Here is a 15,128-nt window from a genome sequence, read left to right on the forward strand (position 1 = left end):
CTCCAACATTCTTCCTTTTCTCTTTGATAAATATCTCTTTTCTGGATCTGAGGAATTACACATTTTATTTTAATTAACATTATCAGTGCATACTATCAATATTTATGCATATTTTCAATGATATATAGCAATGAAATATAAAAGGGGAATTTTAAAGTTACCACAAATAAATTGTAATTAGTTAATCATTTTAACATCTTCTAAATTATAGTGCTTATATATATTATGCCAAAACTCTTTTCTAAAATCTGTGCTATTATTTTCATCTGTGCTATAATTTTCTGCCTCTTGTGTGCAAATCAAATTTCTTAGCGAAGATGTCAAAGAAGCCAAGTGTAATCAGTATTTTACAAGTCATTCCAATTTTATATATCACATGGTAAAATATTAAAAACTGCAAATAAAACATCAGTGTTCCTCCACTGCTGTAATCTACCATCACAGCCTACCTTCAAGCATACTGCCTTATTTCAATGTCTACTTCATTCTATTTATTGATTGCTTATATATGTATTTGTTTATCAAATATACCTAGAAATCTAAACTGTTACATAATTCCAGCCTCTTGATTTTTTTGTAACTTTTTAAAATCAGAAACACATGCTTAGGGGCTTCCCACATTAGCTCAAAGAGACAGAATATATGTTAGAAGGGAAATTATTCTGTAGAGGATATGCATCGACTATCAAAAGCAACATTAAATCTGTCAGTGTTAGGTATAAATGGGGAGAAGTGGATTTAACTCATATGCTATTTCTTGAATGAGAATAGCCACCATAGGCTCATATGTTTGGATACTTGGTCGCTAATTTATTAGAACTGCTTGGGGAGGATTAGGAGGTGTGCACTTATTGGAAGAGGTGTGTTACTAGGAGTGGGTTTTGACCTTGAAAAACTCACACTACTTGCTATTCCCAGTTATCTCTCTCTTCCTCTGTCTTATGCTTGTAGATCAAGCTATAAGCTCTCAGAAACTGCCCCAGCCTCATGCCTGCCTGCGTGTTGCCATGCTCAGTGATGGTAATGGAATCTAACCTTCTGAAACTATAAGTTCCAATAAACTCTTAGTTCTATAAGTTGCCTTGGTTATGGCTTCTTATCACAGCAATAAAGGTAGCTAAAAGGGACTGTCAATTAATAAGAATAATATTCCACAGAGAATACGCATCCACTATCAAAAGCAACATTAAAATATGTGACTCTCAGGTATAAATGCAGAGAAATTGGCTTACTCATATATTCTAGGCTATTTTTCTTTTGAATAATGTCATTCAATTAGTCTCTACTAACATTATGCTAACTCATGCAATTGATCCTTTCAATTTATTATCTAGTTTATTGGTTGTTGTCTAAAATCCTATACTCCCTGAATGCCCAAAGGTTTCCCACATCACATCTACTTTCATATCCCCTTGCTTTGGGTTGTATTGTAGTCTCTGTTTCTTCAGAACAACATCTTTGGCAGAAATCATTATCAGGTTTAACCTAATTTTGTCTCAGGATATCAACCATGACCTTTGTGGAGAACACAAAATTAGGATAATAAAAGCAAAGCAGAAAAAAGTACTCATCAAGTTTGATTTCATATATGTCATAGTAATTAACTCTTAAGAATCCAAAGTGAACTGTGTCCTAATGCTTAGGTTCAATGAGAATGGACAGATAAGCAGAAATATGATTGAACAAAAAATATCATCTAAAGGTCCTATATTAAAAGGAGCTTCACCAAGCCGCTTTCTTCAGATTCCTTTCGGCTCCTCCATGTAGGAATCTCCTTTGATTATGGGTCAGGTCACCTGTTACATTGCAATCGTGTGACCTATTTTTAGGAGAGGTAACTCAGAGATTTCTATACAGCTAGCTATTTGTACAAAGGCAACACAAAACCACAGTCAGAATGATGCCTCAAATGCCAGATGTGGAGAAGCATATTCTGAGCCTCATTGTAGTAAACCATTAGCTTCTCGATATTAGATGCTAAGAAGCAGCTATAGCTCCCAAGTCTGTCTAAAGATTGTGTCATTTGGTCCCCCTCCTCAGGGCTCTAGAACTAATCTACCTCTGTCTCTCTCTCCTCCATTCTCTTCTGCCCTCCCCCACCCATGTTTCTTTAGCTTTCTCCCTTTCTCTTCCCTTCATCCCTTCTCCAGCCTTCTTCTCCCTCTCCTTACTTTCCCACGTTCTCTGTTTTCCTCCCTCAATCTTTTCTTCTCTTTTGCAGTAGAAGCAGCATATAAGAGTGTGAGTGATTAACAGGGGAGAAAACAAAAGTATGTCAAGTCACCATTCAGAGTTTTGGAATAAATTAAATAAATGCCTTCTATTGCTTTAGTAAATGAATACAACTAATGGCTATACATGGTTAATGATTGTAATCTTTATCACACAAAAGTATGTTTCTAAATTTATACATAATATATATGCATATTTAAATATTCAGATGTGGAAATGAATCACTCTAGACAAACCATTACAATGAATTCATATCTCAATTAAATTGAGTTGTAAACCACACAGTTGATTACCCCAAAGAGCTCATTTTAAATGCATATGACGCTTAATGGCTCCAATGGGAAGCATGCCCTTCACTAGTGATGAATGCTGCAACTTTCAACAGAAACAAGGTTACCTAGCATATCAAGGTTATATAAGAGGCTGTCAGAGCAGTTATGACTACATAACTTTATAATTTCAATGCTCAGGTCACAACAGTTTTCTAAAATTAGATTGAAAAATGGAACAGGTGTAAATGAGTTTCTTTATTGAAGTGAAATGATCTTGAAATTTTATTTCGATGGTATGTTTTTAATAACTTTATCTTTCTGCAATAACAGTTAATTTTGGAAGCTACTGTTTTGTCGTCGAATGCTACTGTTGCTGTAGACAACATCAGTATATCCCGGGAATGCGAAATTTCCTATAAGTCACTCCAGAGTACCAGCTTACAAAACAAAGGTAAGATTTTATTTTCTTGTGATTATTGAAATTTTAAACATTCAAGTAATTGACTCTATCTATTAAAATGTATTATAGTCACTAGTATTTAATACAGGGTGTGGATATGCTGGATATATTTTTAATGTTAATAAGTAATTTTATTTGCAGAACATTTTTTTTTTCAAGACAGGGTTTCTCTGTGTAACATTCCTGGCTGTCCCGGAACTCACTTTGTAGACCAAACTGGCCTCAAACTCACTGAGGTCCACCTGCTTTTGTCTCCCAAGTGCTGAGACTAAAGGCATGTGCCACCACCACCCGGCCCAGAACAATTTCTTTTGTTGTTATTTTAAAGCCATCTTTCCCTTTTATATATTTTCACACTTTATTATCCTCCCTCACTCCCTGCTTTCACTCTTTCTTCACTAGCCCCTTCTCAATGAGTCCCTCCTCCTCCATTCATACCTTCTTTTTTTGTATGTGTGACACACTGAGTATAGAGTTACTTGCTTGAGTGTGGTCACAGGTCATAGAATACCCAGACTAGAACTGAGTTGAAAGCTCCTCCCACACTGACTAAACTGCATAGACCCATAAAGTGCTATGCAGGCTACTTGTGGGGCACAGGGAGGAATTCATCAGTAGTATAACTCAGCTGTGAGCCCTGCGTGGCAGAATTTGTGTGTGGTTTCCTAGCTACTTAGGAAGCTGAGATAAGACAATCATTGACTTCAGGACAAGCTTGGACACACACACACACACACACACACACACACACACATACACACACACACACACACACACACACACAGTAGAATGTACATTACTCTGTTGAGATCTGGACTAGAGAGATAATTTTTAAAGTTAATATTTTTACTTAAAATCAAATTTATAGATTTTACTTTCAAAATTTGATAGATCCATATACTGGATAAAAATCAGATTTAGTGGGTTAGCTTTTTTATCTTCTTAATATTTAAATTTTTAATTAACACTTAATAAAATGTGTTTTAGTAAGTGTTTTAATTAACACTTAAAATGCACATATTTATGGGTGAGAGTATCATATTTCAATACATGGATACAATGTATACTGAACAAATCAGGACAAAATACATCTATCTCCTCATTATTGGAGCTCTTGAATTCTTATAACAGGTTATTATCAACTATAATCACTCCACTGTTCTGTAGAAAACATTATAACTTGCTACTTTTATCTAAGTATGTCTTAGTTGTCATTATCTAACCAGTCTCTATTTTCCTTTGGTCAGCCTTCTCAGCCTATAGCAATCTGTACCATGTACTTTAATTGGCTTATTTTAAATATCCACGTATTGGAGAAAATATACAGTATTTGTTTGTCTGTCTTATTCACTTACCTTAATCATAACCATGCCTATCCATTTGATACAAATAATGGGTAACCATTATTTTTTTTAGTCTATGATTTAAAATTTTTTTTTCCTTTATTGAAAATAGACTTTTTTTCCTCATGTAAAATATCCTGATTACAGTTTCCCTTCCCTCTGCTCCTATCAGTTCTTCTCCCCCTCTCTTCCCATCTGTATCTATTTTTTTCTCTCTCCCATTAGAAAATAGACAGAATTCTAAGGGATAATAATAAGATAAAACAATAACTAACATGTCAGAATTGGACAAAACAAACAGAAGGAAAAGAGCCCAAGAGAAGGTACAAGAATTAGAGACTTACTTGTTCTTACATTTAGGAATTTCACAAAATGTCAAACTAGAAGCCATAACATATATACAGAGCATCTGGTTGCAGACCTGTGCAGGTCTTATGCAAGCTTCCTCAGTCTCCATGAGTTCTTATGCGCTTTGATCTTGTTGTTAGGAGGGCTTTGTTTTCTTGGTATCTCCTATCCCTTCTGGCTTTTACACTCCTCCTGCCTCCTCTTCTGGATAGTTCTCTGAGCCCTAAGGAAAAGAATTTGATGGAGACATCCCACTTAGGGCTGAGTCTTCCAATGTCTCTTATTTGCTGTGTAATATCTATCTGTGGATCCCTGTATTTGTTCTCATCTGCTGCAGGAGAAGGCCTCTCTGATGATGGTTGAGCAAGGCACTGATTTATGGGTATGGCAGAATGTCATTAAGAGTCATTTTATTGCTACATTCTTTTAGCAGGACAGTAAAATTTGGTTTTCCCCTAGATCCCTGGGCTAGCTGATCTCAGGTTCTGGGTCACCCAAGCAGTGTCAGGTACGGGGTCCATCTTGTTGAGTGGTCTTTAAGTCAAATTGGTTGGTTGCTTCAAGAAGTTTTGTGTCGCCATTGCCCTGGCATATCTTATAACCTGGACAGCATTGTAGATCAAAGGCTTTGTGGCTGCATTGGTGTTTATGGTTCTATTTTGGTAGGATACAGAATACAGAATTCTTATGGGTTAGACTCTGGATAGACTGAGGTTCTCAGGACCTGTTACCAGCAAGTATGTCATAGAAATTGTTAAGGTCAACTTTCATACAGGGAGGTGCAAAAAGCCATGGCGACCTTGCTTTTGAGGCCTTTCTGTCTTTTTCCACATTAGGTACTTTGTTATCCTTATTTTGGCCTTGACAAGCAAGAGTGTTTGTGGTGGTATTGTGTTCCCCAAAATATTGTGTATCCTAATAAACTTATCTAGGGTCAGAGAACAGAAAAGCTACAATATTAAACATAGAGGTTAGGCAGTGGTAGCACATGCCTTTAATCCTAGCATTCCAGAGGCAGAAATCCATGTGTTCAAGGATACAGCCAAGTGTGGTGACTCACACCTTTAATCCCAGAAAGTGAGCCTTTAATCCCAGGGAGTGGTGTTAGAAAGCAGAAAGGTATATAAGGCATGAGGACCAGAAACTAGAGGCATTTGGCTGGTTAAGCATTTGGCTGATTAAGCTTTTAGCTGATTAAGCTTCAGGTTTTCGAGAAGCAGTTCAGCCGAGACCCATCCTGGATGAGGACAGAGGCCTCCAGTCTGAGGAAACAAGACCAGCTGAGGAGCCGGCGAGGTGAGGTAGCTGTGGCTTGTTCTGTCTCTCTGATCTTCCAGTATTCACCCCAATAACTGGCCTCGGGTTTGATTTTATTAATAAGAACTTTTAAGATTCATGCAACAAGTGTTGAAAAACTTTAAAAATAACTAAAGTTAACCTTAGCAGGTCTGTGAGAAAACTTGACCACATGTATGAATAACTCTTCTTGTGACTTAAGACAGAATTATTTTTATATGTCAAGCCCAATCAGCTACTTCAACCATAAATCTAGCTGGGCTGATTTTAAATGTATGATTCATGAAGTACGTAAAGAAAATACCCTCAGTCCCACTAGTTCACAGTATGTCTGCCATGTTACTGTATGATCTGCTTATGAGTTAAGGCTTCACCTGGGCAGAAGCTGAATGAGACCCTAGACAAAGGAATTTGAACATGTGCCCATTGCAAACAGGTAGTTTCATATTTGTGGGGCAGATTGGTCAGGCCTTTGAAAGACACTGTACTTGAACTGAAGCTTCTGGAAGCTTTTTCTAGCACACAGAGAACTGCACTACTTCAGATAACTCTGGTGCACTTACCTCTCCTTTGCATTCCATGTATAATGCAAACAGCAAGTGGAACCGTAAACCATGGCTAACTTACTATACTTGAAATCTCAAAACTTTTCCTTTGAGTTTCTCCTTTTATTAGTTTTCTTTCCCATTGGCTCTTATAGAAATGAGTGTTGTTGAAACAGTTAAACATTCCATTTAATTGGAGATAGGGGATAGCATGCTATTGATCTTAACTTAAAGCTCAGTTTGCATCTCCAGAGGATACAAGCTATATTTCATTTAGCAAGGTCTGTGATTTCACACCCAAGTGGTCAGACAATATGTGAAGGCCATTATGACTGAAAGTATGACTCATTCTGCCAGGATTTATGTATCTATATTTATCCTCTAAATGTGTAAACTATACTAGTCTAGTGAGTACTGTATAATGAAGATGATCAGATCTGTAAAATTCCTAAACAGAAGATATAAAACCAAAAGATAATGATATTAGCTACAAACATTAGAAAAAAATTAGTGTGACTACATTACCCTGAAATGCCCATGCACAGGAAAAGAACAACTACCTGATGATTGGAGAATATGTTTGTAAACTATCTATATTATGGGGTTTGGCACTCAAAATTTATGAAGAATACATTTAACTTAATAACAGAGAAAAAAACCTGATTTAAAATTAGACAAAGGACTTGAATGGCATTTCTCTAAACAAGGTATAATATAGCTAACTGGTATATGAAATTGCTTAGTGCCATTAGACATTACCATAAGACAATGTCATGTATACTGATGCATACTATTGAGTACTGTTGGTAGAAATATAGGTTGTCAGAGTTATGGAGAACAATGTGGAGATGCCTAAAGAAATTAAAAAGAGAAGCATCATGTTGCTCTGTTATTCCCATTCTGGGAAACTGCCCAGAGAAAATGAAATTACCATCATATAAGTCTGGATATTCCCAGGTGTGCTGCAGCATTGTTTATAAAGGCCAACATAAGAAAATAACCTGTGTCCATTAACAGATAAAATGACAAAGAAGGGAGCATATGTTTAAAAAAATGACATAATACTGAGCTTTATAATGAGATCCTGTCATTTGCCTTAACAAGGATGGACTATGTGATATTGTAATAAATTAGAAAAGAAACAAAGATATTACATTGTTTGGCTGATATATAAGAAGGCCGTATATACAGAGAAATAATATAACTGTGGATATGAGGATCTGGGGAGAAGGTGGGAGATGTTGTAAAGGCATACAATGTAGGAAGCCTGTAAGATATGCAAATCTATCAGTTAATAAGATTGTATATAGTGATGATTTCTAACAAATGAGTAAATTTAATTGATCTTACAATTACTTATATAAATACACACACACACACACACACACACACACACACACACACACACACATGCATGCACACTCACACACCACCCAAACTCCAAAGGCAAACAGTATGAGATGGTAGACATGATAATGTTGTTTATTGGAGCAATAGTTCCATCATCAATATCCCATAAAATCAGATTGTATGCTTTGAATACACCTAATAGTATGACTATACAAAGCTAACTAGGTGTACACAAATAACTACTGCAAATAACTACTCAAGAGAGTTGGAAAATGCAGTCTACACAGATAGAAATTTTCTAAGCAGGAATTTTACAATGTGCTATTTATTTTTCTTACCACATAACATATATATATTTATATATATATATATAGAAACTTCTGTTATAAATTAATGCTTCTATAGTTGCATTATTATAACTGACATAATTAATTCTGAACAAATGTACTTAGTTTCAAAACTTTGTATAAAATCTTTTTTTAATGAAATAATTTCATACAATATATTCTGACCATGCTTTTCCCTTCCCTCAACTCCTCCCAGATCCTCTTGACCACTCCACCCACCCAACTCTCTTTTTCTCTCTCTAAAAAAAACCCAGCCAACTAACCAAACAAGAAACTCATGTAAAAGAAACCCTCCACAAAAAACACAAAACCAGAAACCAAAATATACAAGCAAAAGACCAAAATCCCCAAAGAAATATGAGACCAATAAACCTGTAAAATTACCATTGAGTTTGTTTTGTGTTGGCCATCTACTGCTGCACATGAAGCCTACCCTGAAGTGTGATTATAAAATCTTTTACAGCAAAACAAATCCAAGAGGTAGGCACTATTTTATAGATGTTATCATCAGTGGTGTCTCTTCAGGAAATCGAAAACGACACAAGTAATTTAAAGAGTCAGAATCTACTGTAAAGAATTATTATGTGTTAAAAAGTAGATAGCTACAAAAAGAAATAAAAGAGAACAACAGAGAAAAAAAGAAATCATTTCTAGGGCTGAGACAGAATGCAAAGAAGGATCAAGTAGATGATCTCACTATCCTCACACAGAAGCTGACTCTGAAGGGGCCATTAGACCAAGATCTTTGCTGGGTTTACTTGGTCATAGCCAGTGTATCACTGACAGTGTTATTTTCAGGATGCCCATGTTAATAAAGGACGTAATATCTCAATATGTTCATGACAGAAGAGAACTATAATTGGTTTCTTTCAATGTGTATAATTATGGGGCAGGTACCTAGACAAACAGCAAAACCCTACTAGAACCCCCACCCTAAAAGGAAAGAAACTACTTCTACTACAAAGCCTGACACTGAGCTATTCAAAAGAGAAATCTTTGCAATTTCAAAGCAGGGTGGTTTTGAAGTCAATGTAATAAATTTGTGGCCATCATACTTGCCTGGTGCTGCATAGCCTATAGCTGGTAGACTCTAAACACAGTCTACCTTTAAAACCTGCTCCCCTAGGCACACATTGTACAGCCCTTCTGACTTTTCAAGGTCATCCTAGCCCCAGACTGAGATTTTCCAGTCACTCTCGTGGTTGATTTGAGTAATATTAAGTTCTAACCAGTTGATGAGACTCATTCTTGGAAGAGAAACCACTCTCTAAGTCTTCTAGAATGCCACATGGAAGCACAGTGCATGCTGTCTGGAGTGTCAAGGACTTATGTCCTCAAAATAACAACTGATGCTTTTCCTTTAGTAATATAAAGTTTTTCATATAATATGTTTTGATCATATTCACATTCCTCTCCCAACTCCTCCCAGATCCAGCCCCCTTTCTACCTGCCCGCCACTATGTCCCTTCTATCTCTTATAAAACCCCAAACCTATATTATATATCACAAATATGTAAAAAAATAGATTTATAGAAATAAGAGGGATACTATTCAGGCAATAATCATAGTGAATTGAGTTTAAAATTAGCAAATGAACTCTCAACCTCCAAAGGTTTAATTTGTTTTCTTTGCTTGCTATTTTTTGGAGTGTTGATTTTCTTCTGTGAATCTGTTTATTCATAGAAATGCTAATGCTTCGTTCCTTTTTAAAAATGGATCTTTCATTAAAGATTCTGAGTTAAGATGAGGTAACAGCTCAGTGAAGATTGAGAGGATCTGATTTTCTCATGCTTTTGTAAGGATGTTAGAGGGACTGGTGTGGATTTTAGGCTGGGATTCTAGCTTTGAACTAGCTAGCATAAAGATTTTCCCATAGAGAACCCAAGTTCCTTAGAGCATGGGACTCCCCTGCCCAGAGGAAAAGACATCATGTCCCCCAGGTGCTCAATCATAAACAGAATTACTTGGAATGGAACACTATGGTTCTGTTCAAATATTTGATGTTTTAGTTGAATTTTAATATAATTTTCTCACTTTTATAGCTATCACTAACCCAAGTTAACTTCTTTTTCTTTTAGGACCTACTACAATAATTATTATGCATATTAAAGATTTAGAATTCTAGTACTTCTAGATTATGTTCAGAGTTTAGAAGCATGGTGAATTTATTTTATATATTCAGTTTTTATAAATAACAGAGAATTATTTTTTTTAAAAAATGTATGAAATATGTAGAAACTGTGAAGTTCTTTTGAATGTTGGTAGCTTTGGATAATTTAATTCAATATTTTATATTCACTTTTAGTATAATTAAGTTGCAACTTAAGTATACAGGTTTTCAAGAATCTTCTCCCTCCCTCCCTCCTCACTACTTTCTCTCCTTATTCTCTTCTCCCTCCTCACCTCCCAGTTAAACACTACACTGACTACGGTGTTTTATTCAATTCGTTCATCCTCATTGAGGTACAGTTATATGCCAATTAGTCATAGGAATTATTTACACAATATGTTACGGGCAGGGTCACAGTGTTCTTGTAACACACAAAAACTAGAAGGCTCCAGCATCTCCAGGTGATGTAATTTAATGAAACCACTGTAATGTAAGTGGTCTGTCATTGAAGAAAATGCTGTGATGTAGTGCATAACTGCACCTACATAACTGGGCACACATGACCCATCTCTGCAGGACCTTTTGGCCATCAGACAGCATGAAGCAGCTGGCTGAAGAATTAAGCTTTGTTGCATATGGTGAGCATGTTAAAATCCCATGTTGTGAGGTTCGTGTCAGAGTATTTTATACATAGGCTATGCTGCCATTTGTGAAGAAGACACCTGTCTGTGTATTCAATGTTTACAGCCTTTCTCCTTGTCTTGTTACACCAAACTGAAGCTCAGTAGGACAATCTGTGACAAGTGGGTGAATGGGTGGCAGTGGCAGAACATAGTCAGCACCTAGTTTTGTCCAACTAACTCTATAGAGTTCTGTACGGTCCATTCCTTCTGTGCAGGTTGTTTGACGATAGACCAATGACAATAAGCTCATGATTATGGCCATTTCTGAAGGGATCTAGTCATTTGTTTAGTCGTTTGTTTATGTCAACATGTTCCTTGGGATCAAATTGTGGCTTAATATTTAGTGGCACTCAGTAATTGTTACTAGCACCCCTCCACTGTATTATGCCAATAAGCAGCCATGTCATAAAAGAGGAGGAAGGAGTCAATTTTTCACAGTTTAAAGTAAAAGTTTAAATGTGCTTTCACTTTTCACTGTTATCAAGATACTGTTCAGAAGTTCTTTTGTCAAGAAAGAGTTTTACCAAACCTTGGGGTAGTGGGGGTGGTTTAACAATCAAGGGCTCAGACTGCTCACACAGAATATCTGTGTTTGGGTCTCAGCACCCATACTGGGTGGCTCACAATAGCATGTGACTCCAGCTTCAAGGGTTCTGATGCCTCTGACCTTTGCAGGTACCTACACACACTTGCATAGACACCCATACCGACACATACACAAAATAAATCTTTAAAAAATCTCTTAAGCCGGTCTATATTTTAGCATGGTGGGGAGAGGAGGTCATGAGCTCCCACTCCTATCCAAGGAACTACTAACAAATGATGGCTTCTGGGGAGGGAGAGTCAATTGTTTTTAAGGTAGTGGCCCCTGGTACTAGTATGCAGATCAGGCTCCCCATGGGCAGCACAAACTGGAGAAGATGGGCTATTAAAAAAAAATAAAGAGCGGACACAAGTAGGGAGGGAATGGAGGTGTGAGGGTGAATCTGGAGGGAGTTAGGAGGGTTACAATAAAAATGCATTGTATGAAATTCTCAATGAATTACCAAAATATTATATTACAACAGATACTGTAAATTTACATAGTACTGCTCAGAAAATATATTCACACTAATGAAGACTTCATGTGTCAAAAAACATCAATAGACAGTTTTATCATGTCTATATTGGATGAAAAGATGTGTATGTTATTATATTCTGGTCTATGGAATAAGATGTAGATGAGAAAATTAAAATTTACTTGACAGTTCTGCGTGACAGAAAGACATTTTGTATTTCAGACCATTTTATGAGTACTACAATTTCTGTCTAAAGATAGTCTTCTAAAATTGGTGAAATTAAAAATATATAAATGCTTTCTTATTTTCTACTTCTCTCCATTTCATATAAAAAATAGTCTGTTTAGTGTAGAACTCAATGAAGCTTGGGGAAAGTAAAGTTATTAGCCCTCAAAATGGAACAGTCTCTTTTCCTAATATACATAGTCACCTTTCGATGCTGATTGTATGTTTCTCCAGACCATAACCAAACAGCAGCCATACTGTGAGTTCCTTTCATTAAATAAATGCATTGAGAGAAAGCTTGTACTCCCCGCATTAGAAAGACTACGGGCCATGTTTTAATTTGTTCATGTATATTTTCTGGAAAAAAATTGTTCTGAGAACTCTCTTGGTAAGATGAGGGATATTTTAACTTAATTACCAACTGACAGGTTTTATGCAAAGTATTTCTATATAAAACTATAGCTTTTACTCCAATAATTGTTAGAAAATTAATTGCCATTTTCTAGCCTCTATTTTATTTTGTTTTCTGTAAAAAAAAAAAAGGGGGTGGTGCTGGTGGGGGATCTCAATATAAATTTGCTAACTATTCAACAACTTGCTTTTTAAATTAAATCATGTTGGAAATGAATTCTGGTAGAAGAAAGCCTGTCAAAGTTTTTCTGATTAAAAAGGATTTTCGTTTTCTTCTTCTTGTCCTGAGGTTTAAAATGTGCACACCATTTTCTAATCTGAAAACCTCCACAGAAGGATAGAATTAAAAAGTGCCCTAATAGCAAGTTGCTATTGGTGAAGGCTCTCCGTTCCTGTGACCTAAAACCAAGAAATGGGGAGACAGCCCATTAATTCTCACTTATCAAAATCATTGATCACAGAGGAAAAACTGTATTTCCACAGACAGGTAAAATCTGCTGAGCAGCTTGTGGTATTTTGATCAATCAGAAGATAATGTTGTTAAGTCAGGAAAATCAAAGTTAGAAGAGAAAGTGAGTGATTGCTCTTTTTTGAACATTTTACTGAGGTTAAATCATGATATTTATTAAAAAGCTTTTCTATGACTATATGAGTTATATTTTAAGGTCATTTCTAAATGCTGTCTTAAGAGTTTTTTTCTGTATCATTACTTTGAGATCATATGGGATATTTTTTTTCCATCAAGACAATTTTTCTTCATGCTTAAAGCTTACAGATTAGAATTATAAGTAGTTTATTGTAGTGGATATCTGTTCTATCTGTGACCTGGAAGCACAGCTCCTAGAGATAGAGCTGGTAACTGTCCTACTTACCTATGACCTTGAAGTATCTGCCCCTGGGGTGTGGCCTCAGGGCCACCCTTCAGACCTGAGACTCACCTATTCAGCTCTCTTCTCTCACTTCTGGGCTTGGATGCTGGGATGGATACTCATGTAGAAGAACAGTGTGCAACTGTACCTTGGCCTTCCAGGACCTGAGGATGAATCTCCTGCTCTATAGTGAGTCTTCTTTCCTAATAAATTCCTTTACCCTTTAAGCAGATTCCATGGATTTCTTGTAAGAGTGTATTTGTTCTTGCTACTATAAACTTTATCCATTTTGATCATTTTCTTCCCTGCCTGCTGTTCCTGCCCATCTGATTTTCATATTCAAGTTAATAATGTGTACAGAAGGTAGAGAAAACATACTAATCCTTTCCTATTTAACATCAGTTTTTCTAAACTTTTACTAGCAGAGATAATGATGCATTTGCTTCTTTGGTTCATCTGAACCTGCCTTTTAGGTATCCAGGTGAGCAAATTTTTTGAAAAGATAATTTAATAACTGAGTATTCTTATGTTCTTTTCAGTACTGACTTTGTACCCAACTGCCCTGCAGTGTGCTTGTATTTATTTTACTCTCTTTGTAGCTAAGTAGAGTGCAGAGAGAGTGAGGGTCAGCTGTTCCCACTTAATGGGGTTCAAGACAGAGATGGACTCCAAAGTGTGACTCAGATTCTCCACTGAGTCTTCAGGATAATTAAATTTGCAAGGATCTCAAATAATGTAACCACTCCACACCTGAGGCATTTAACTAAAAAGTCTGAAAATAGCCTCATTGCTTCTTAAATTATAGTCAATTATTTTGATTATTTTCATCATTTTGCTGAGTTTACATGGCAAGTGCAGAAGGAATTTACTCCTTTAGTGAGGAGTCCAAGTGTTTCTCAACCTTCTTAATGCTGTGACCCCTTAATACAGTTCCTCATCTTGTGGTGACTCCCAACCATAAAATTATCTTATTGTTGCTTCATAACTGTAATTTTGCTACTGTTATTAATCATAATATAAATATCTGATATGCAGGAAATCTTATATACAATCCCCAAAGGGGTCACGACCCATAGATTGAGAAACAGTGCTCTAGATGTTTGTGACTAACAGAGACTACAACTACTTTATTGCTAAGCAAATAATAACAGTAACTAGTAATGATGATCAATGCCTGCTGTAGGAAATGGTACAAAAGAAGGAAAATTGTTTATTTATTCTACAGTGGAAAGTAGTTTATAATTTATTGGACAGTAGAAAATATCTATGAAAATTACAATAATATAAAAAAAATGTGGGATTTCCCCATTGGCTTAAGGAAGAGTCAGGATAGTCAGAAATCAGTGATTTATTTTTGAGGTTTTTTATCTGTCATGACAAATCAAATTTTTATTCATCAGGTATTTGTAAAATAAGTTATCTCTTTATCATACTCAGTAAATGATCTCTGATATTTTGTCCTTCTTGGTAAAAACCCAATTATCCAGATAATTAGAGGAGGGATAGGTTAATTTGGCACTGAGGTTATTTAACTAAAATTTCTAGGATCCTTTATTACCCAACATGGTGTGTCCTTCAG

At 36.0% G+C, this 15,128-nt stretch overlaps 1 protein-coding gene across 1 annotated transcript in view; it reads left to right on the top strand.

Annotated features, from left to right (window-relative positions):
* Window positions 1–15,128, top strand: part of Malrd1 (MAM and LDL receptor class A domain containing 1) — a 609,872-nt gene that overhangs the window by 113,172 nt on the left and 481,572 nt on the right. Inside the window, exon 13 of the mRNA XM_059263620.1 lies at window positions 2,835–2,955. Within this exon, the coding sequence (XP_059119603.1) occupies window positions 2,835–2,955 (121 nt within the window). The remainder of the gene's footprint in view (window positions 1–2,834; window positions 2,956–15,128) is intronic.

This window comes from Peromyscus eremicus, chromosome 5 (assembly GCF_949786415.1).
Source record: "Peromyscus eremicus chromosome 5, PerEre_H2_v1, whole genome shotgun sequence".
In the NCBI taxonomy this organism is placed as follows: domain Eukaryota; kingdom Metazoa; phylum Chordata; class Mammalia; order Rodentia; family Cricetidae; genus Peromyscus; species Peromyscus eremicus.